Here is a 24,526-nt window from a genome sequence, read left to right as displayed (position 1 = left end):
ACAAGAATATTTATAGTGACTAGATCACAACTTCATGTAGCCGGCCTCCTGCTAATGGCAGAAAACATTTCCCATTAATGAATAATTGATCAAAAGATTTCATATAACGGCAATTAAAGGGTCATGTTTACCCATAGGTCTTAGGTTTTAAAAGTTGGCCTGTGTGTACGTTAGGATGCTGCCACTACATAATGCATCATCTGAAAACCTTTCCATCACATATACCGAGCACATGCATGCACGGCCACTGGCTCTTTTTGGCATATTTTCAAACACTGGAGCTGGAAAAATATCTTATTGTCCATTGAACCGTCAGTTATTTTGTGATTTAATCAACAGAAAATAAGATAACAGGGCAAATTACACATATCTTTGTTTATTGTATTTCTGACAAAAAAAAAAACCCTGAAAAATCTTTAGAAGCAGGAACTAACATATTTCTGCCATTTTAGCCAAATTGAATATTCAAGTAGTTGCTGATTAATTCAACCACTTATCCACTAATCACTGCAGCTCATGCCCACAGATGCCCATATCTCTAATTGGTTCAACAATTCAAATAAGTCTGCTGTGGAGCTTATTGATGGCTGTATTCCCTGTTTGGAGAACTAATCGACCAGACTGAAATTCGTGGGCGTAATTAAGAATGAGGTCATCCTCCTCGTGTGCCAGAGCTGGAGAAATGACAACGGCCACAAAAACTGCAGATGAGACCGACGCCTTGTGCACAGGTTGCAGAACTGACTGGCAGCACTTGTTGGCATATTTCTGGGTGGAAAACATGAAGTTAGGCGGCCCGTTAGCAGCCACTGCTACAACTTTTGTGTCGTCTGAGGATGGCGCTGGTTGGACAGATACAAGACACATTATTGATTGGCTGGGGTAACACGAAGTGACCTCCCCTCCCACACAGAGCGGACACAATGGCAGGCTGCACGAATGAAGTGAAACTAAAACGGCCGTTCAGTCTGATTGTCAGGCTTGTTCCTCACTGTCTTTGACATTTGATGGACGAATAATCACTGGTCTGACAGGTACAAGCATAACAGCCTATAAAGGATAGAAGCATAACGGGATAACTAACTGGGTTTATTCTTTCACGGTGAAATGTATATCAGAGTATAGATGGCTACAGCTTTTCCCTTTTTTTTTTTAACCACTTTTCGTCTTGTCAAGTTGATGTAGTGCCAGGAACAAGGAGTATATTTGGTCTGAAGAGGGCTGTCAAATCAGACTGTCAGGCTGCACTTTTTGATGGAGTTGTATCGCTCGCTCATCTGTCAGCCGGAGAGAAAGACTGCTGCCAAAGTCAAATTCGAGAGTTGAGACGAGCGGACTTACATGACATCTCATTGTCTGGCAGAGAGAGGGATCTGAGGAGCAGAGTTCAGCTCGTGTTTAAAATTTGTGGGGCATGTTTGCTAAGTAATGAAGTGTAAAAGAAAGTAAGAAGGTGGACGGCTGATGTAGCACGTCGCTTAAATCTTCAAGGGCCCTGAAATGCTATGAAGAGAAAGACAATTGGCTCATAAAAATCCCTGGTAATCAGTGATAAAAACAGAATACTGCCTCACCACGCTTACAAAGACGGCCTACACATTTCTGAGAGCATTATTCATCCCGGCATGTGATATCATAAAACACTGTTCCTCGTAGACGGGCCAGGCTATAAAACTCAATCATCACAACAGTGTTAGACATTGTTCTGGCATACCAGAAAATTCCCCGACCCAGGAAGCGGCTCTCTCTGCCTGATTGTTATGGTGTTTACTCACACAAGAGGGTTACCCCGAGGCGAGCTCCTCACCTCCGCAGCCCAGCTGGAGGAGTCCCGGCCTCCAGGAGGAGCGCTCTGTCCTCCCCTGCTGGCCAGACGCTGTCGGCAGGCCAGAGCTCCTGGGAAGCAGCACATCAGACAGCAAAGAGAGCATCAGACAGCAAGTTATCCATCATGTACAACACACACATGAAAGGCTCATTTAGAAAAAAAAAGCTCTGAATCTTGTAATTTGTGAAGCAACATAACGGTCTGCATACCGTCACTGGTCCCTGACAGCAACACTATTTATCACTAAAACACATCATCACTGCTTTTACAGCTCAGACGCCTCTAATTCTGTTTAATCATTTCTATTCATTTTTCTCAAACTACACTTTAATTTTTTTAAAGTTTTCTTTTGTGTGTGTTTTACTCTCAAACTATTTTATTTTTAAATGAGAGAAAAGCTCAGTGTTAAACAAGTGTAAAGATTTATATCATCCATGAAAAGACCAGCGCGTGCTTTTTATCTTCCCATCTTTTTAGTGCATTTAGAGGCATGTGAGTCCCAGAAATCATGAGAACAACATGTTGATCAGCGCCGCGGTTTTTAAATGGTGGATCACTGAACAAAAGCACGACTGTAGAAATCTCATCACACGTCCTACTTTTCATAAAAACGCTCCTGTGTGATGCAATAAAAATGCTCCATGTGGCACAGCAAATACATAAATTCTGCTTTCTTTGGTTTATTATTTGTTATCTGAAGCATTTATCTGTAATTATTTCTGTGACCTGCGTCAGACCAGTGTGTGACAAACAGATGTAACCAGGAAACAGCTTCCATCACAGAAACACAGCGTATAAACACACACACCAACAGCTCCTGACTTTAGAGGTGAACCAGAAACACACAATCACCTGGTCCCTCGTTTTCAGGTCTCTTTACTGTATGTAAAGCTGCTTTTTGCTCTTTAAACAAGACAAGCTGCTGTGATGTGATGTGAGCACCTCATCAAGTCGTGTAAAGTAAAGCCAACCACATAATCCACATGTGGAGATAATAACTGCTGATAAAGTACATTTAAAATGGGCTTAAAATGCTGGTTAGAAATTGATTGAACATTTCAAAACCAATTGTCTTCAGTCCATCTGTAGTACTTAGTGGAGACAAAACCAAGATGTCTGACATCAGCGGAGCTTCATGGCCATGAGAACACTGCCCCTCTGAGCATGAACGTCTGCATTACACGTCCTCCTGTAGGCCAAACAGGTCTCCATTTAACTTCAGTGAGATAATACGCATCGTCTATGAATTCCAACATCTTCTTTATTATCTAATTATAATAATTATTATTTATGAGTTGTTTTGTTTTATCATGTATTGATAAAACAAATAAATCAACCATTTATGCATAACAGGAGTTTCTAACTACTCATGACAGCTTTACAGACTGTTTCACAGAAAATCAGTGGAGGAGACGCACAAGAAGGGAAACAATACAAAACCAACTACATGTGAATAATACTGTCTCCAGAACTGAATCCACCTGTAGGGAAATAATATCTTGTTTGTACAGCAGGATCCACAAGGACTCTGGATGTAAGAACTAACTGGGATGTGGAGGTGAACACCATCACTGAACATGAGGAGTGGGATCATAAATGCCGAAGCAAGCCGACCGAGAACATGTGGCTAGAAGTTGAGAATGAGATTTACTTGAAAACTATCAGTAATATCTAACTAGGAGAATAAATCTAATCATCAATGATGTGGTTTATTATCAGAGCCCTTCTTTGCTCGTTAAGTGATTACAGTAAACAGGCCTCAGCTCCGCCCACAAACCTTGAACCCATGAACCACTGCATTTATTCATCTCCACATCTGAGGCGTATATGAGAACACTGTGTGTAAAAGAAAAAGAACATCTCGTACCATCTTCTTAATCATCATCCTTATTGTCAAAAAGTTCATTAGGAAATTCTAACTATTTTTTAGTACACTTGAAGGAGGAAATTTGTACAATCAGTCGCAGAAATGCGTCGTGCATCGTTTACCTTTATGTGAATGACCCACAGAGTTAGAACTGTTTTAACTCCAAGTTTGAATAAACTGTCAGTAACAATATCCATCCATCATCTCTACACCTTCATCCTCACTAGGGTCCTGGGGGGCGGAGCCTATCCCAGCTGACTCAGGGTGAAGGCAGGTTCACCTGGACAGGTAACCAGTCTATCACAGGGCTACACTTAGAGACAGACAACCAAGCACACTCACATTCACACCTACGGACAATTTACAATCACCAATTAACCTCAGCATGTTTCTGGACTGTGGGAGGATGCCGGAGAGGAACAACATGTGACACATTAACATGTTTTAGTGTTCTCAGCACTTTGTAGTCGTGGCTTCACAGGGACCTTATCAAAGCCCATTGATGCTGTTTTATGTCTTCACTTTCAGGAGATATCATCTGTGTATCTGTTTCCCTAACAGTAATATCTAACTAGGAGAATAAATCTAATCATGTTTGTTGGAGAGGATGTGGTTTATTATAACACAATATCAGAGCTCTTCTGTTATTTGCTCGTAAAATAATTACAACAAACTGGCCTCATGAACCTTGAACCCATGAGCTTGTATTATATTTCTTAGTCTCCACATCTGGGCCGTATATGACAGCAATGCATACACAAGACAAACATCTCGTGCCATCTTCTTCATCACACTCACTGTCAAAAAGTTCATTAGGAAATTAAAACTATTTTTTAGTATACTTGAGGTAGGGAATTTGTACCATCAGTCGCAGCAATGGCGACGTGCAGCGTGTGACTTTATGTGATTGACCCACAGAGTTATAACTCTGCTAGATTTGTACACTCAGTGATACACCAGCGGTCCAAGTCTGAATTAACGGCACACTGTCAGTAACAACACGTGACATGTTCTGGTGTCTACAACACTGTGTAGTCATGGCTTCACAGGGACCTTATCAAAGCTCATTGATGCTGTTTTATGTCTTCACTTTCAGGAGATATCATCTGTGTATCTGTTTCCCTACACAATAAAACCTTTACACAAAATGATGAGTCATAACTACACTTCATACAGCCTCCATTCTGTGCCGTACCTTCAGATCTGTGAGGTGTGTCAACCAGCTAAAGGATAATATTTCATTTGTAAATAATTAAGTACAACTTTAACGTATCATACTTTAGGTGCTGCCATTGTTATGAAACTTCCTAACTTTTTTTACAGTACGCTACAGATTACAATACTGTACTTGGTACTCGACCACATTAATCTGAAAGTAGCACAAAGTACTTTCAATCAGACGGCAGATAAACCGCGTTCACTAATTCCAACAGTAAAATTCAATTCAATTTTATTTGTATAGCACATATTTACAACAACAAGTCATCTCATAGCGCTTAACAACGGCAGAAACAATCCAAAATATTTGGATTCCCTGTAAGTTTCATACGTCTGCAACAGCGGGAAGGAACCGAGAACCCCGCGGGGGACAAAAAACCTCCAACAGAACCAGGCTCAGGGAGGGACGGCCATCTGCCTGGACCGGTTGCACGGCGTTGTCATTATACAACACAGGACTGTAAAACGAATTATATCCACGTCCTCACACGATGGGACTTTACAGCTTTTACACAGTGTCTAGTAATAAAAGAACATAAAGCCTGACGAGACTTTTGATTGTGTCTAATAAATACATAAATAGTAGTTGTTCATTAGTGCTACTTACTACGACACTTTTATACTTTTGATTTCTATATTTATTCTTGTCTTGTTATTGTGCGTATCAGCCTCATTCACCACGGCAAAGTCCTTGTGTGTGCCAGCTCACTTGGTAGTAGAAAGCTTCTGGTTCTGGTTCTGGTTCTGAAACGCAGTCTACGGCTGCATGGACAGCTGCTGCTTCACTTCAGTGCACTTGTGACATCCTGTACTTTGGGTATTACCATTGTTGTTTCACTATATTGCCATAAGGGAAATGTACTTTATACTCTACCACATTAACAGAACCTCTCTACGTTGTTGCTGTGTGCATTAAAATGGCTTCAACCAACAAACATCCATCCATCCATCATCTATACACCGCTTAGTCCACACTGGGGTCGCAGGGGGGCTGGAGCCTATCAACTAACAAATATTTTCATTAAAAAGAACTATTAACATGCATTTAGTAGATAATCAGTTATCATAATAGTTGACAGTTGATATTTTTTTGGATTAACTGCTGGACTGATTGTAGCTGTAGCACTCAGCTCATCTGTAATAACACAGGATCAGGATCAGCTGTGTCCTCTGTAAGCACCACAGGACTGCTCAGAGACATGAAGCTGCCTCTGTGCTTCAACGGAGACGAATGACATCTTAAATCTGATTAAGAAACAACAGTGGAAGAAATAAAGAAGGAAAACTGAGTTAAATGAACAAACAGCTTTGCTCCTGAACAGCTGTAACGGTTAAAGATGTTGCTGATATTTCTGCACTTCCAGTTTCCTAAACCTTAAAAGCAGGATTTTATAGTGAATAACTGCAGCTGTAGTAATACTTTCCTGATAACACAGGACTGTACATCAGACAGGGGGCGGTTATATTCCAGTCCTATCATGAGGCTGCATTAGGTCAGATGACTGTCATTAAGTATACATGACTAAGCATTTCTGTAAGGTTCGTTAAAGCCAGAATTCTTTTATTCGCTGCCTGAGAGCCACCAGACCAGACTGACCGTCAGACCAGCTTTGGTAAGTTCCTGTTTTCATGTGCGGGTTTGCAGATACATGTGGCTTCACTTGCTGGATCAAACCACTTTTCTCTTCCTCTGGGATTATCTCTTAGGGCGAATCAAGCGCGCGTTTTCACGCTTTTCCGTGCGAGTGGCCTCTATTGTTCCCGCTGCGTTACAGTTTCCTCGTAGTATCGCTGCTAAACACAAAGCCAGTCACATGATAGCAGCAGAGGGCCTCACGGCGCGGACATGCACCACAAAGTCCGTCCTGGCTGGCAGCGTCTCTGTCGTCCGCCTGATCGCGGCGCCTTTGCTCGGAGCATTACGGTACCGCGCGGCGCTAACGCGGAAGAGCTTCAGCTGCGATCACTAATCGTGCGATATTAGTTGTCGCTGCAGTTATGTCTTATCGAAACGTTTCCAGAGAGGCCCTGGTTGGCACCGTCACGCTGGGGGTGGTTTTTGTCGCCGGCTACTTGCTTGGTAAGAGCGGACACGTCCGAGGAGGTGAACTGTGTGTTTTGGGCTTTAGAGCGTCGCTGCTGCGCCTCAGCAGCCCGTCAGCAGAGAGCCGGTGGAGGAGACTGGAGGTGCAAAAACAGTCCAAGGACTCCTGTTAGTTTAGTCTAGATGTGGAGGTTTTGTCCTGATCATGTCCTGCACTGAGGAGGAAAACGTGTGAAACCGTTTGTATTTTGACTCTTTTTTTTTTTTTTTTTTTTTACAAATATATATATATAATATAAATATAACAAAAGTTTAAAAGTAAAACAGGCTTAAAACTACATCAGAACTAAACAGAACATGAACCCAGGTTTGCATGGTTTGGGCTCATTTGTTCTGGATAGGAGTCGTACAAGTTTTCACAAATGAGAAAGAGAAATCAGACTTTTAGGTTTTTTTCTTGTAGCTTACTTTGAGAACAGAGAATCACAAAAACCTGCACATCCATGTCGGCTTGAACAGGTCATCGATTTTAAATCAAATCTGAAGCAATGCAGTTTGCAAATCGCAGCGAGTGCAGGTTAAGATTTAAGTCCTGCAGTGAGTTTGGTCTGAAGCGGTCGGTCACTGATTTTACCGTCCAGTGTGCCAGCCGTCCTTCTGATGGTATCTCATGTAGTAACAGTAGTTTCACATCCATCACACAGTAAATACTCCCCTGAAGCTTGATTTTAAAATCCACTTCACACAAGGGTTGACCGCCAACTGGTCGTATTTTTTAAAGGCAGATTCCTACTTGGACACAAAACTGAAACTGAACTATTAATTTCAAATCAAAGGTGCGATCTGAGACAGTGCGATTAGCAAACTGAAGCACGTTTGATCCAGAGTTTAAACTGTTGTGTCTGTCATTTTACAAATACCTCCTCGTGTGAGTCACGCTTCTGATGGCGACTGATCGAGTAACGCTCCACCACATTATATTACAAATGAGACTGTGATTAGGTATTTTCCTTAAATCATTCGGTCCTACATCCAGTGATCAGTTCTATGTGTGTGACATCATCTAAGAAAAATACCATATAAATGCAATTAAGCAGCAATTTGCTAAATGTGGCTGAACGAGGGATGACAGGAAGAAATCCTGCACCCGGTGATTTAAACATTTCTAGGAATATCACATCGTACACCGGTTAAGCATTACCAGAGTATTACATGCACAGAAAAGCATAATGTATCAGCATTATTCATGAAAAGTTGGATTCATAAAAGCACACCTGATCATGTCAGCACTGCTTTAAACAGACTGTATTATGTAATGCATGGAGTTCATGTATCGGCCCAGACTGTGACTCAGGCACAGCCTCCCAGTACAAAGTCCTCCACTTATTAACTTTACATAATGTTTATTAAAAGGAACAAGCACTAGTGTACCTACAGGGAGCATAAGGACATGGACGTCCCATCATATTATCCCAGAAATGTCGAGCTATACGACCACCACAACATTAAAACCACCTCTGTGGCGTGCAGCAGTGTTTAGGTGTGTGGTGGTGTCACAGTACCATCCACATGAATGCCAGGACCCGAGGTTTCCCAGCAGAACCCTGCACTTAACGAACGTGAATGTTGTGGCTGATCGGTGTATATTGCATTACAACTCCCAGCATTCGTTTCTTTATCTGAATCTGTGGCTTCGGCTGCACTAATCCCATTTTCCCACTGAGATCATTTAAGTGTGATCAGATCTGAATCAGATAACTACTACACATCGACTACATCCGACTTCTGTTTCCTGAGAAACGTATACGCCGGCTGGTGGGTCCCCCTGACATCATCGTGCTTTTAAGATCTTTCTAATCGTTTCATGGTTGATGTTTGCCCACAGGGAGAAGGAGAGTGCCCAGGATGAGCATCTTGAAAAGCCACTGCGGAGGACAGGAGGACCCGCTGATGAAGTATGTTCTCGATCACTCCATGAGGGAGCATCCGGTCCTGCAGAAGCTCAGACTGGTGAGGAGGCCTCAGCGTCTGTGCTCTGGTGCAATTAGGCACTCCATGTCGTAACATCAAATCAGGTTTTACGGCACAATACGTGAAATTTATGCAACTGGTTTCTGCTCTTTGTTCTCAGAGGACAATGGAGGACTCCTGGAACGTGATGATGGTTGCCTGTGAGCAGTCGCAGTTCATGGCCAATTTGGCCAAACTAATCAAAGCCAAGAAGGCAATCGAGATTGGTAAGAGCGTTTAACATCACGTCCGGTTGGTTCAGACATCAAGCACCTTTCAATGTGTACAAGAAACCAGGTCACAAGGAGAAACTCCACCTGCATTTACTGGAGTAACTTGATTACTTTACCATCAAGAAACGATGGCCTACGTCTGTAATACGTGCATTATTATTATTTTTTTTTAATATTTTTTAGTGCTTCTTTTCTGGTGGAGCATTTCCACTGACAGCCATACGACAGCCTCTGTAGTCGGCACGTTTTTTCCTCAGTACAGATTTTATCGGTACATTTCTGAGTAAAATTTTAACTGAATGGTCAGTAGTGGAACCGGACCTACAAAAAGAGAGGCCACCTGGTTTCAGTAAAACTTTGTAAGGGGTCTTGTTCATTCATTTCTTTGCTTCTTCCCTGTTTATCAACATGCATTTGATCTGTTAAGCATCTTCCTTCTTTTCCTACATTCATTTAAACAGACTCAGGTTCTGATGATGTACCCACACACTACAGACGGTTACGGTCTGATAATGAAGTGTTTCATCAGGAATCTTCTTAGTTTTATAAGCTGCATGGGAAGATGTGTGATTTTATTATTATTAAGGGCAAACTTGAACATGGAATCAACTTATCTTGAAGATGAGAATGGATCCCTACTTTTAATAATCTCCTTTCATCCCACTGCCAACCCCCACCGTCCGGCACATGAAAAAAGCTGATTGGTAACCTGCTGACATGGACAGTAAATGCAGTCATATTCTATCCTGGAGAAAGCTGCTGAAACCAAAGGACAGAGGGAACTACAGCAAAGGGATCTGAGGCACATTTATGAATTAGTGCTATGTAAATAAAACTAACGTAGCTTTCTCTAATGCCCTACCACAAGGGTTTCACATGAATAATGTTAGATATTACTGGACAAAGCGGACGGTGTATGTATTAAGCTAAATGCATGTGCCACAAACACACTGACTGCACCACCACAAGGTGATTTGGTGTTACTGTCACTGAATGTTGGTGTTTTGCTCTTTCTACTGCCCATCTGGCCACACATTTGATCAAAACTAAACATTTTTACTGGACCTTCAGTAGTATTGTTTGCTGATGGTCTGATTATGAGGCGTTTAGGGGGCATCTGTAAAGTGTAGCTTCACCACCCTGCACACAAGTAAACCTCAACCTATGGGAAACAGAGATTTGATAAAACGGTCGACATTATGCAGTGAATTTATTGCAAAGACTAGCTTTGGCTAGGGGAGCAGTGTTTTTGCTGTCGGAGCACTGGCAGTCCAAAGAATGAGTTTGGTGGTGTGGCAGGTTGGGGGTTCAACACAGCAGCCCCCGGCCTGCAGAGTTTCAGCATCAGGCAGCACAAACCCAAGCAGAAATCCTCCTAACATGTACCACCGGTTATAACATCACCAAGACTGTTTACTAACAGGGAACACTTAAAAACACTACATTAAAAAGTTGTACTGTGTAAAAAAAAGTCCACCTGGATCCAGGTAATGCTGACCTGAGTGCCTTCTTGTTGCATTGGCAGGAGTGTACACAGGCTACAACACGCTGAACATTGCGTTGGCGTTGCCTGAGGATGGCGTGGTGGTGGCGTGTGACATCAGTGAAGAGTACGTCAACATCGGCAAACCCTTCTGGAAAGAGGTATTGAATTAATTAACATCCGCACTTCATTACATGTAGAAACAGGACATAGAACACTGTGGGTTCAACTGTGATGTATAATAATGTGATATTATTCCCACATTGTGAAGTGCTGATCAGTGCAGAGGATGATCAGACACCACAGGTAACAGACATGCTGCAGCTCTGTTTGACATCTTTGCATCTGCATGTGGCGCAGACTTCAAAGTCTGTTGGTCTTTTGTGTGATAAAAGACTACTGTGCCAGTCTGTCAGAGGAATCAGCACACTGAAACGCCCACATGTTTTCATAGTCCTGTCTGAATATTTATTTATTGACAGAAAATGAATCAGTAAGAATTTTAATGATGGATTAATCGTTGAAGTCATTTATCAAACAGAACTAGAATCATTTGCTGACTCCTGTCTCTCAGATGTCTGCTGGGAGTTCTTCTTCGACTCTCAAAACTTTTGATGAGCATTATTTACTACATTGTGACACAAGCTATTGATTGATCAGGCAAATTATCGGCCCTATGCAAGTATGGTTCTTCAATATTCCTATAAAATTCAAGCAAAAGATTCATCATTGGAAATTATTTAAACAATTCTTTCAGTACCTAGTTTTGTGATGTGCCGGTGTATTCTTGTTTGTCACCGTCAGTAACTGCAGATTTCTGCCTTCTTTGCAAGCACACAGCGTTTTGAATCTCCTCTCCAGCCGGCTGTTTGCAGGCTGGTATCACTGGGTCTCATTTTGATTCATCATAATCCAGAAAACAAACAGAACTGGGTTATTGCACACATCCTGTGCACATAACTGAGTCAAATGCATGCACGTCATGCATGAAAATACATCCACAAAATATATTCTCATCTGTTATCAGACAACATATCTGCTGCTTTATCTCCTAAAAACATTCTCATTTCTTTCTGTTTACAGGCCGGAGTCGAGAAAAAAATTGATCTGCGCCTTCAGCCAGCACTGAAAACCCTTGGTAAAGCTATAAATCACTTTATTTACTTCACTTATGGTTGTAAATGTATACTAGGGATGTATGATTTCCTGACGCAAATGTCACTAATTTCCCTAAAATAATAATCTCGGTTTGAGTTAGGGTATTTTACATTCATACCTGCTCTAATGTCTTCAGGGCTCTTGCTGTCATTACTATCGCTGACATGCTTGGGACAGGTTATACCCTGTTATACGTACAACATGCTGCAGACGCGATTTATCGTAACTCAGAGGTCACAGAGTTCAGTAGAACGGGACATTCCTGAAGTACAGGTCAACTGAATTAACTTCTTGAAGTTCTGAAGTTCTTTAAATCTTTCACCATGTCTTATTTCATAAAGTCAATCCTACTCTTAAGTGTTAAACGAATGGGTTAATTACATTTATAAAGTATCATGTGGTAGGTTTATCCTTTAAAGGGGCACGAAGGTAAGATTTGTCCAGCATCTCCCTCTAACAGGTTAAACCTACTGGATTCTTCTGACCGTATCACAGACTCTGAAGTCTACGTTCCACACATTGACCGAGGCACTTCTTAAGGCTTGAACCGTTCATTATTAGGGCCTGAGGTCTCTGTCACTGACCCCATTACACAACACATACTCAGGCATGTTCTAAGCTTCAAGCAGTGGTCAGCTTTAACCGGAGCACAGAGAGGCGTTTGTTTCTCTGAACATGAGTAAACACATCAGTGGTTGATAACGAATAGATGATTAACATAGAAATAAATAATAACCTGTGAGCTTACAGCCACATGTTCACATTTTAAACAGTAGAGATACTGCAGTAGGTTAAACTACAGACGTAGGGTGAAGGTAATGTGATCCACATTTACATTAAAAGTAGGATTATTTAGGCCCCAGAACTGCAGCTATGTGTACGGTGGTGGACACTACATGGATCAGTAGGGTGTGCGATAGTTTCACCTGGTTAGCTGCAAAATCACATGAAAGCACATGACAAAAACACAAAGTCTGATTGCATGACCAGATCTGACATTTGCCCCCTCTGTGGCTGATAACAGACCATCATAGCCCCTGATCATGGAGCCCCACACCCTCCGGTCTTCCAAGGCATGCCGGCACCTGGGCCTTTCGTCACCTCTGTTTGCATCTATGCAGGGGAGCGAGACAGGCTTCACCCCGAATAAAATAAAACCACGACCACATGTCCCTCACCGCCTCCCCCTCAGCAATGCACAGTCTGCGCTCAGGGCTGACGTACTCTACAGCAGGGTGCACATGTTTGTTTTTCATTTCATTGTTGTGTCATCATTGGATAATTTACCTGTGCACTTTGACCAACAGGCTGAAGTAGTCAAGCTCAATGTAAGATGGCTAAAGTCTAAATTTAACCCATTGTACTCTTGGTCTTTGTCAAAAAAAGGTGCAGCAAAGTGATCTGAACTGCTACAACATACACCCTGCATCCTGTCCCAGTGGAACGAACGCCCTGGCGGTTAATGACACTGTTGTCATTTTTCTTTATGAGAAACAAAGATGGCGCTCTTCAGGGCAGACATTTTTAACCTGTCAGGTGGAGTTAATGATGCCTCTGTCACATTAAACGGCCTTTTGTGGACATGACAGTGAACTGAAAAAAAAAACAGCAGGACCTCCACTTGAAACATTGTGAAGAGCGTTCAGTCGTGTCCAGTTTAGCACGCGGCTAAGCTAACTGACAGCAACAAACCGGAACCAGCGCACCTGGATGTTAGCTAACAACAGAAGCTAACGGCTACATAAGTTTCGGTACCTTGACTCCACTTGTCCCGCCGAAGACATCCACTAGCGTCTCTTCTCGTTGTCCTTCATGGTCGTCAAAAAGTTCAGTGTGAAAATGTTTCGGCATTTAAAATAAAAAAGCGGTGTTTTTGTATTTTAGCTCTTTGAAGTTTGGTGTCCATTTAAATCCCGCGCTGAGCGGCGACGTGACCGAGCGGGGCCGAAGGGCGGTGACGGAAACTGCCGAAGTGGACACTGGGGTCACGTGGGCTTCACCTGCCGTTTTTAGTTAATTTTTATTTTATTGCTTTATTATCATGTATTATCCAGTATATTCACTATGATTTTATTTAGGTAGCAAAACAAAAAGGTCATAAAACTCATTGTATTTGCTTAAAACTATGACAACGTTTAGTGATGACTTTAGAAAATTAGTTTTAGCTGGAAAGTGACTCACGACATTTTATTTCTCTGCTGAAAGAGAAATAATTTTTTGGCTGTCTTCATTTTTTTTTGTTTGTTACAGGACTGAGAACTTTAGACAGTTTTATTTGCTCTGTTAGAAATCGGAGGTCTTTCCATGTTGGTTTCTTATCCAGCAGGTGGATCCTGTTGGCTGCCAGTAGACAGACGCTGGATGATATTTACAACATAGTCTGATGAAGATGTTAAACAGACCTAACTTATCATTCTGTTTTCTTTCCTTCAGATGAGCTCATGTCTTCTGGCCAGTCTGAAACATTCGACTTTGTCTTCATTGACGCGGACAAACTTAACTACGAAAACTATTACGAGAAGTGTCTGCTGCTGCTGAGGAAAGGAGGCCTCATCGCAATCGACAACGTAAGAGATTCAACAGAGACAAATGTCAATGTCAGTTCTCGCAACAATTCCTCTGAACAGCTGTGTTGGTGCTGCTGCAGGTGCTGTGGAGTGGAAAAGTGGTGAATCCGCCTCCAGACGACGTAGACGCTGTGGCCATTGACAAGCTGAACAAGAAGTTGCTTAAAGACACTCGGATCACCCTGAGCATGCTCACAGTGGGAGACGGCCTCACCCTGGCCATGAAGTTATAGGAGACCGTGTGAAAGCTGCCAACACGTATGGGCTTTGTGAGGCAACACTGGGATACTGCGTATTGTTTTATAGTTAGCTGAAACACTAGAGGGAAGATGTGACTGTAGCTAACACCTGCATCGTACTACCTGGGCTCATGTTACAGCCTGTTTCTGTGATTTAACAACAGCATAGTTTTATGTCATTCAATACAATTGCAATAACTAAACTACAGCTCATTTTGCAGTCAGAACACAGCATTCGAACAATTCAGAAAAGGCATTTGATTAAAAAAATTATAAACTGCACATGCTATGTTGTGTTTGTAATTCTTTGCTGCCCTCATACTATGCTGCCCAATGCTTCGTAATCACACTACAGGAGAGAATAAAGGTTGATTTCAGGACTTTATTGTAAAGGTAGACACACAGCAACACACAAACTGCTCCCTGATTAGTGTCACAGTCGTCGTATGGGAATAAAGGGGGGTGATTCACTCAGTCTTTCACTCAAGTCACAATGAGGAGAATAAAATGCATTTAGCATAGTCTCGCAACTTAGAAGCGGATATTCAAGGTAGCAGAGGTCTAAAACTCATCACACTGCATAATTAAGCCTCTCTAGGAAAATCAGTGAGGAGAGCCAAGAGACTGGCTTCCTTTTTAATAGCATATTTTGTTGGAGTAAACCCTCCAACAGGCAGCACAACACTACCAAGATACAAATAAAATGTGCAAATAAAACAAAGGAGGAAGAGCATAAATAAAGGTATATTCTACTGTGCAAAATAACGTCTCAGATTTACATTCTACACCATCACACTTCAGCAAAGTAACAAGGTTCTGCTTCTGGAACCGCTCCTGGATTGTCAAACTCAAGAGCCAACCTTCAACACCAAGCAGAGGGTTTTTCTATCATTACCATGTCGAGGATAAATTGGCAGAAGGAGTAACTGATTAATAAATACGTGTGACTGAAACATGACTACTTATTGCAACCACAATGAAAGGAGGTTTTCCATCTCGTCGGTGCCTGTGAACGGGGATTCTTCTTGGTTTTGGCTTCATCGGTACACATCTGCTGTTGACCACACAGGAACGCTCAGGGCCAGATTCTGCCGCTATTCTTCCTCTTCTCATGAAACGGCAGAGAGGATCCTCATGCCTCCAGTTCCAGGCCTAGACCTAGTTTGTGCCCACCGGCATTGATATTCTTCCCGTCCACTAGTGCTGACAGGATGAGCTTCATACCTGAAATGTAGTTTTCAGTTGCTGAACAGAGCTCCATGATGTTTGCAGGTGTTTTAAAGTGTGTGTTATGAGACAGATGGTCCTTACCAGGCCGCAGAGTCTGGGTGTATCCGATTCCTACCAAGCTGGCATTATTCACCTTTGCCTGTAGAAATACCATTAAATCTTTAAAGCAGGATTCAGAACGCGGCTTCAACAAAGCAGCAGCAGGTTATTTAAATACAAGCAGTAGTTCCTGAGAAAAACACACATGGGAATGTTCACACACGTCCTATCAAAATGTTCTTGGACAAACACTGATCACTTGGTCCTTGGGCACTTACTGATATGGAGGCACTGGAGTCTAACTGGTACTTAGCAGCGATTCCAAAGCGAGTGCCGTTGCTGCCTGCTGTCCAGGCAAGGTTCACAGCAGTCTCCAGCTGGTCGTTCACCTTCTGATAAATGGATCCCCCAAACTCTGCACCATCATTTCTGATTTTAACAGAAGAAAAAGGGGGGACGCACACCATCATTTCCATGTGAATAATCTTAAAACAGCTTCACATGAAAACAAAAAACTGAACATGTGAAAACTTGTGACCAACAGTTTGAGGAGTTCCTTGTTTCTGCTGATTTAGAGCAGCTGTTGAGTTTAAAACCTACACGTTGGTGTGGAGCTGGAAGTCTCCAGTCTTGTAACCAACTGCAAAGTTGCTCTGGGTCATCTTGGATTTGGCTGAGTCGAAGGTCATCTGGTAGCCGGCCAGCCATCCCTCATAGCCGGCCACTGCAGCTCCATGGATAGTAGGACCAGCAAAGTCTAGATCTACATCAACACCCACGTTCAGGTATTCCCTCTTATAAGCCGCCTTGACCTTGCCACTCTTCTTGCTTTGAATTAAAGGAAAAAGAAGAAAATGAAAAATAAGAAGATATAAAGTTTGTCATGAATTTCTAATGAACAAACAACTTACCCAGTGTTTGGTGAAAATGTGGTATCACAGGTGAGCTTCAGTCCTTTTGTAATCTGGAAAAGAAAATCAGTCCCTCAGTATTTAAGCGTGTTTCATTCACGGGACGATCGACAACAAAGCTGGGTTTTCACTTCACCTGATCCTCAACACAGATTTCTGTTCCGAGCGTGTTCTCTGTGGTCCACTTCTCCGTGAACGTCAGCCCATACTCGGCCCATTTGTACTTGGTTTCCAGGGTCCCGGTGACCTTGCTGGTGTCTACGTTGGACGAGCCGGATGTTTTAAATTCCTGAAGTTAATATAAGTGGAAATGAGTCCTAACTATCTGAAAACCATTCAGGGAGCAAAAGTTCATAATAAATCACTTGCCGTTCAAATACATCTATGATTAGAACCTGGTTGATGCTGTGTAGATCTGAGGCCAGTAGCGATCAATAAATAGCTAACATTACTTTTAAAAACATAAGCACACTGCACATACAGATTGCTAAGGCGTTGGTATTAAAGAACTGCGACAGTCGATGTGTACCAAGTTGGATATTGAATAAACTTAAATGTTTTTTGGCATTTAGATGCAACAGCTACTGATCAGCTGACACATACACCAATACCTGCATATCTCTGACAAAAGCAGTAATATGAGCTGATAATAATACTTGCATTGCACCTCTGTGTGATATAAGAACAGCTAAACTCACCACTCCACTTGAAGACTTGGTCTTCACGTCAAGCTTGACCAGCCCAAAACCTGCAAGGACAGTGACAGTGAGAAACTACTTCCTGGGCTTGGAAATGCACTTCCAGCAGCAGGCCTGTCCTCTGCGGGTCAGCAAATACACACTTATAAAACTGCCTTCTATCTTGCTTCCAGTTACCATATCCCTTATTGAAGATGTCCTTTGCTGATTTTCCCAGGTCTGCATATGCTGGAGGAACTGCCATTGTGCCTGTAACAGAAGAGAAAGTGTTAGCGAGTTATAACGGTGATCCAGGACCATAAAATACTTTGACTGGTTTTCAAATAAATCCACTTGTTGATCAGATTAAACCAATCATCTCCACAGACATGGTCATGGAATAATTTATGACCACACATTTACTGAACTATTCCAACATGTTTGAGAAGACCAAGTGGTGTTCGGTCCAACTGCAGATTTACTGTAAACCACAGACCAAGAACAACAGACAGAGTTGGTCTGAAGGTCGGCTGAGCTGAGCCTTGTGCTTCCACTTCTGTATATTGCTCATCCCAGTGCCTCTTCATAAACTATCCAACCATCCTGTGCTGTATGTCCTGTTTTTTGATGGTCAAGTTTGCATAAAAAACACCATCAGATCTTATTGCTATATACAGTTATTTCCAGGAGGACTGAGCCACATATGAACAGCTAACAAACAAAGCAGGTTCATCAGTTTCCAACCTTTGCTTTACATTTTGAGCAATAAGGCTCAGCGGCTCCCAGAACTGCACATGGACCCTGATGTTGTTCTTCAGTCCTCTGAGTATGTGTTATAATCACATTTTAGCACGTTAATACATATATATTAGGCTAATTAAACCTTGGTGAACCAGTGGTTATATGCTGGACTGCATTCCCACACAGCATGTGAGATAACACGTATGTGTACTCTGGTGAAGCCTTTAACAGACTTTCTGCCAGTTTAACTACAACAGGATTATTACAGCTACCACTGAGGGTGTTGGATGCCTGTTTCTGGTTACACAACTTGAGGGAATTTACTATCTGCAGTTTTATAAATGGACAGATGGTGGTATTTTTGTAGGAACTATATTTAGACTCTTCTGTATTAATTAAACAGTCACGTGGGTAAATACTGAAACAGTGACTGTATTAAGCGTAAAAAGAAAAAAAAAACACTCTGGGAAAATTATTTCTAACATCTTCTCTCCAGTGACAGGATGTTGTTAGGTAACCTCTAGACTCCAGTAGTGAGGAGTGAGGCTGTAGGTGGGTCACCAGCAGGTTGGTGTGTGTGTGTAGAGAAGTCACGTCTTCTCATTGTCAAGGTTAAAGTGGAGGCTCAAACACTTCACTGTCTGCCTCCAGGAACAAGACACATGAAGGACGCTGATAATGTGAACACACACCTGACTAAAAAGGTGACGTAATGTACGTGTGTTTCCTGTCATGTTGTTTTATTTTCCTTCACACTACTGATGTAAATCCACAGTGATGTCTAACTACCACAGCAGATATCTGCAGGGTCATTTGAATAAAGTGAATGATGCTGACATGTAACAGACATTGGGGGCTTTTTATTTGCACATTTGTATTTATTTTAATGCAAACATAATGTCCACGACAACAAACATTGCACTGCTGTATTTTCGGAGTTTGAACACACGAGTGTGGTAGGGGGCGTCTTCTAGCTAGCTAGCTAGCTAGCTGGCTAACGGGATGTTCGACACCAGCTTGGTCTGAATTCCAACAAACACGAACAGCATGAACACGTCACGACACGACCCGCTACTCACCGAGGATCACTGCTGCTGGTTCTGTTGCAGGCAACTTGTCAGCTACGACAAGCGAAGGAACCCGGTGTAGGACGATATGGAGGAGAGACGCCGCAACAAACAACCTCCTGACCTCGGCGCCGCAGGACCCGAAAGCATAGCTGTCTAGTTTGCGCCTGATTGAAATCGTAAAGCGACGATAGTGTTCTAACGTTCTGTCAATTAATTAAACTGTTTGTTCTTTGATTTGGTAACGGGTCTTATAAATCTGTTTATTTGCAAAAGGCAGCATTATTGGTCAAATTTGAGCTCTCAGGATACCGGCAAATGAAAGACCTCTAAATCACCATGGTGACCAATACGCAGGTGTAGCTCTTTAAGCTAGCGTTACTGAACTTTTTCTTTTTTTTTCTTTTTTATTCATTAATCTGGACTCCAAAAGGTCAGAAAGTATGGTCTACTTTTAAATGTGGACACTTACCATAATTAATAAAAAATTTAGAATCTTCTCGGCAAATATTCAGATTATTGTTAATATAATTTATTACATGAAGTAGATAAGAAATATATGCTGATTGAAATTATTACAGTGAGAGTTGTGACTATAAATAATATTATTCACAACCATGGATTTCGTGTTTGATGTTTCTGTTCGGTGTGATTTTTATAAACAAAAAAAAACTTTCAAAACTTCTCATCTCTTAAAAAAAACATTGTGGATTAATATTGCTGGATGAGTTCAGATAAATTATAATATTATCCATTTACTTTTAAAAGCTGTATTTGATTTAACCTGATGTGTGTAGGGTTTTTTTTCTCTCTGGGTTTCTACATTATGTTTGTACAGTTGTTTTACATCATACAGTGACTTTGGTTTGTGTCTGTTACTGTTATTCTGTTATTATCCATGTTGGTGAAAAAATAACTTATTCTCTTTTTTAAATGATTGGAGCACATAAGTGTCATTTGATGCAGACTAGATTAAAAACATGCAGTTCTTTACCGCTGCCTCGCTCCTGTCAAAAGTCTACGATTAGTCAGTCTATAATTCTTTAAATAAAGCTTAAACTATGTGGAATTATCCAGTACAAACACAATTACAGTGAAAATGCTTTTGTAGCTCAGTCTGAAATTATAACAATAATAATAATAATAATAATAATAATAATAAAGACCACAGCACATTTTAAAGCTGTTGAGCCAGAGTGTTCTCTTGTAGAGGAATAAGACATTTATTTTGAATTTACCTAATAACTTTAAATATTAGGGAAAGAAAGTACCATTTTATATACAACACAAACTTGCCTAATTTAAATATCAAGGCTAGGACCCTTCAGTAATATCCTCTTTAACAGATTACCTGACTAGTTTAGATCATTGAGGTTATGACTCTAAAGCGAAACGCTGCTCAGACCAAACAACGAATCATTTACTCAAGAAAATAACTGAAAGAATAACTGATAATAAAAAGACCTTCATGTTCATTCACTCTCAGTGATTTGTAACCGGATAAAATGCCCGACAGACGATTAACAGACGATAAGGAAAAACCATCATATGGCTGTGCAGCAAGTGGAAAAAAACAGATCAGAGAAGAGTCTCATTTCAGCTCTTTAATGATGGAAATGACCAACGAGACAAGAAACGAGTAATGTGGCTTTGCAGCAGCATATGAACAACATCCCTCCTCAGTGGAAGAACGCGTCAGACCGACAACTCAGTTCAGAATAATCACGTCTTCAACACGCTGCAACGACCAAATCAATGATCTTCTACTACAATGGCAAGTTTCACTCCATGAAATGCAGAGGACAACCTGAACTCAACTGGACACTTAAATAGCACATTGTGTTTCAAACATAGTTCAAAGCAACTGTAAACATATTTCTCCATGTGCATGTTGCTGTACCTTTGTATATGGAATATAAAAATACCTATTGACATTTATAAAATGAAATAAATTAATATAAACAAATACATACAAATTTACGGGTCTGTTTACTACAGATTAATGTCAAAGGATTAATATGAGGAACAGCTCATGGTACTTGGTCTGGTCATTTACACTGCATGATAACCTTTAAAAAAAAAGTATAATACAGTTATCGGACAGTAAACATGAAAGATTTTGGACATTTCTACACAGAGAAACCTATCATCTTAACACTCAAGGTAATTGGCAAATGGAATTATATTTAAGACAGCTGGGAAAAAAAAAAAAACTCCATCGTTCCACTTTTTTGGCCGATAGTGACATTTCCTTGAATGCATTTCCTTTAAAGGTCTGGTGAGGAAAAAGCAAGCTATGACAACAATAGAAGCACTGTGTTGTTGTACACCTCACAATGAGCCATGAAGTTATCTGTCAGTCTTCACTAATATTGTCAAAATGGGAGCATGATCTCAAGAAATGCAGGCGGACGTTCACTACATCTGTTTCTCAATTTGACGAAAAATATATTTGCTATACACTGTAATGTAGATCTATACATATTGCTTCAACAGTGGTCCATAGAGCAGTGGTTTAATAAATTACAAAACTGTCAGTCAGTAATCCAGATCCAAACTTCCAAATGATCAAGTACTTTGACTGCAGAAAGTGTTTTAACAGAAGGTGTTGGACGGCCGTGGAGGACTCGCTGCAGCACTGCCTGAGATTCGTTGGTGATGCTTCCTTTTATCGTGTGCGATCCAAACACTCTGGAACAAATGCACCTTTAACCTGGGAGGTAATGGAAAATGCAACTCGTGCTACATAAAATGAAATCCCTTCAGAGGAAAAAGAAGCAACCAATAAGTGTGACACATCTCTAAACACAAGATGATGTGATGGGGCCTTTTAAAAACACCCAGCAGGGTTTTGTAGATTTTCTTTAATCCGCCTAAAAATGTTGACAGGGGACTCAGGTTGGAAGCTAAGTCTCAAAATATAAGAGGGTATGGCTCTGTGTATCCCATCAGACCTCCGTGCTGACAAAATCACATCAGGCATCGTCTTTTTGTTGTCGAGGATGTCACACAAACCGCATCAGTTGGCAACTTGACAAAGCGGATGAAGCAGCACAGCCGAAGACGACGTGTCTGACGGCGCTGCTGCTGCTGCTGCTGCTCGTTATCCAATCAGCCTCCTCATCACTGCAGGTCTGGAGAAAGGCCAGCAGTATTCGTTGGGGACAGGCCCGTTGACGTTGCACTCGAAGAAGGAGAACATGGGGAACCAGATGCGAGCTCGTCGGCTCTGCTGGTAGGCCCGGGTGTTGGCTAGAGTGTGGTAGTACAGGAAGAGTCTGGTGGTGATGTAGAAGGCGATGAACACGTCGATGGAGTAGTGTTCATGTGCAGCCAGGATGAAGAAGATGCCGAAGAGATTGAGGACCCAAGACAAAGTGTGAATGAAGTTCCAGCTTCGTGGAGTGTCTGCAGAGAAGAAGACAAAGAGAGCAGCTTTGAATATTTATCTGGATTTATGTTAAACCATCCAAAGACGCTGCACAGTGGCTGACAGCTTCTGTCAGGTTCAGATTAAGGGCATCTCATTTTTACATCGTACTTGTAGTACCGCTGAAGGACACTGGATGGCAGCACAGGGACATGCTTTAACTTTATCCACTGATGTCATAGTTTTTATTAACAGCTTGTAATTTCCTCTCATGATGTTCAGACAGATGAAACCTTCAACATTTTAAAGGTTATCCAGGTCTTTAGAAAGCCACGACCTCTCTGTGTAGTGTGTGTGTACTGGTTTAAGGTCTTATGTCATTAAATATATATATATATACACACACATACACACACACACATGATTCAAAGTATTCTAACATAATCATCTAATGTTAATAATAAGTGTGGCTGTAGACAGTAACTCAAAATGATCAATCAGAAACATATCTCAATTTGTGTAAAAACACTAGTGGATAAACTTTTGCTTTAATTATCCAATCACACAAATTCCCTTCAATCTGTCAAGTAAACATGAAATCTTCATTTATTTGCAGTACTGTTGACTATTGGGGGGTATGTAGGGACTCTAACTCAGTTATCAGAGACCATTTCACCTTCATAAGGACTCAGGCTGCACAATGATGCTGGCATCATCATCATCATCATCATCATCATCATCATCATCATCATTGATAAACGCTTTAAAAATGAATTATCAGCATCGGTCCAGAGTGAACACTGACAGGCTGGTAACACCCGTCAGGCTCAAAGTTTACAGTCCTTGTTTTGGTTTTTAAAAAAGTCACATTATAGTAAATCCACCTTGTCTTACATTTAACTTGAACCCTATGAACCCGAGAACCTGCCAGCAGGGTTGAAAATCTTTCAATTAAAAAAAGATAATATATTTTTTTAAATTGCCACAATTACACCAGAGCTACAAAAGAGTCAAAAATAAAAGCTTGAGAGGACTCCACCCTGTGCTCCACAGAGCAGCCACCAAGCCACCAGTGACTCAGATGTGACCAACAGCCTTGTGACACAAATTCTGACTTTTTTTTTTTTTGCTAAACTTCCGGCTGTTCACACACAGCAGCAAACAAATTAAAAAGCACTAAAATGTCTATATTATGTAGAGTTAACCATTGTTTCCAGTACTGAACCACCTGAGGGCACTCGGGGTTTTGGGGTAAAGTTAATAATAAACTCAACTTTGGGGTTTTCCGATGATTTATGGCATCATAACTTTATTATATTGCAGAAAAGATCTTCCAGGTTCTAAGGTCTACACTGAGACAGTCCAAAACTCTTAAAGTTTCCATCACTCATTCCTGACTGTATGAACTTCCTCCTGGCTCCTTCTGTAAGTATATTTATATATTATTATTTGTCTTTTTCATACTTGTATTTTGCACCGCTGGAGTTGTCTTTTAGTTTTGTTGTACTCTGTGTATAATGACAATAAACATTCTATTCTATGAAGGTGTAGGATCGAACATTGCAGTGAAAAATAAGCCCACATTGAGTGAAACTGCGACCGGAGCACTAAACATCCAGGAAGACAGAAAGAGCCCAAAGACAGACCTGATGCTCTGTGAGACTGGGTAGAAAACACACAGTCGAAACCAGACGTTTACATCCGCTGTATAAGAAGACAGAAAACATTATTTTTCTCACTGTCTGACATTAAATCAGACCAAACGTTTCCTGTTTCAGGTCAGTCAGGATCACCAACATTATTTCTATTTGCTAAACATCAGAATCATGAGAGAGAGCATTTTT

The 24,526-nt window shown here is 41.3% G+C and overlaps 3 protein-coding genes across 6 annotated transcripts in view; 1 reads left to right on the top strand and 2 right to left on the bottom strand.

Annotated features, from left to right (window-relative positions):
• The first annotated feature begins 6,420 nt into the window (after window positions 1-6,420).
• On the top strand, window positions 6,421-14,929 carry LOC103355378 (catechol O-methyltransferase domain-containing protein 1). Of its 2 annotated transcripts, none has more exons than XM_008279155.1 (7): window positions 6,421-6,526; window positions 8,843-8,967; window positions 9,089-9,194; window positions 10,726-10,844; window positions 11,767-11,821; window positions 14,275-14,408; window positions 14,489-14,929. In XM_008279155.1, the coding sequence occupies exons 2-7, from the start codon at window positions 8,863-8,865 to the stop codon at window positions 14,639-14,641; spliced, it is 672 nt and encodes a 223-aa protein (XP_008277377.1). In that variant the 5' UTR covers window positions 6,421-6,526; window positions 8,843-8,862; the 3' UTR covers window positions 14,642-14,929. The 2 variants fall into 2 exon arrangements, with proteins under 2 accessions (XP_008277377.1, XP_008277376.1); XM_008279154.1 differs by lacking the exon at window positions 6,421-6,526 and adding an exon at window positions 6,912-6,993.
• Window positions 14,930-15,015: 86 nt separating this feature from the next.
• On the bottom strand, window positions 15,016-19,457 carry LOC103355377 (voltage-dependent anion-selective channel protein 2). The gene is made up of 9 exons (XM_008279153.1): window positions 19,325-19,457; window positions 17,703-17,774; window positions 17,526-17,575; window positions 16,964-17,116; window positions 16,828-16,880; window positions 16,517-16,744; window positions 16,195-16,345; window positions 15,959-16,016; window positions 15,016-15,871 (listed from the first exon to the last, which is right to left on the bottom strand). The coding sequence occupies exons 2-9, from the start codon at window positions 17,767-17,769 to the stop codon at window positions 15,780-15,782; spliced, it is 852 nt and encodes a 283-aa protein (XP_008277375.1). The 5' UTR covers window positions 17,770-17,774; window positions 19,325-19,457; the 3' UTR covers window positions 15,016-15,779.
• A 1,444-nt stretch (window positions 19,458-20,901) lies between these two features.
• The window catches only part of samd8 (sterile alpha motif domain containing 8), a 10,211-nt gene continuing 6,586 nt past the window's right edge, over window positions 20,902-24,526 (bottom strand). For all 3 annotated transcript variants that reach the window (XM_008279149.1, XM_008279150.1, XM_008279151.1), the window contains exon 6: window positions 20,902-22,720. In XM_008279149.1, coding sequence (XP_008277371.1) covers window positions 22,416-22,720 — 305 coding nt within the window. In that variant the 3' untranslated portion in view covers window positions 20,902-22,415. The remainder of the gene's footprint in view (window positions 22,721-24,526) is intronic.

This window comes from Stegastes partitus, unplaced genomic scaffold, assembly GCF_000690725.1.
Source record: "Stegastes partitus isolate 25-593 unplaced genomic scaffold, Stegastes_partitus-1.0.2 Scaffold145, whole genome shotgun sequence".
Lineage (NCBI taxonomy): Eukaryota > Metazoa > Chordata > Actinopteri > Pomacentridae > Stegastes > Stegastes partitus.
This window is presented reverse-complemented; position numbering and strand designations above follow the sequence as displayed.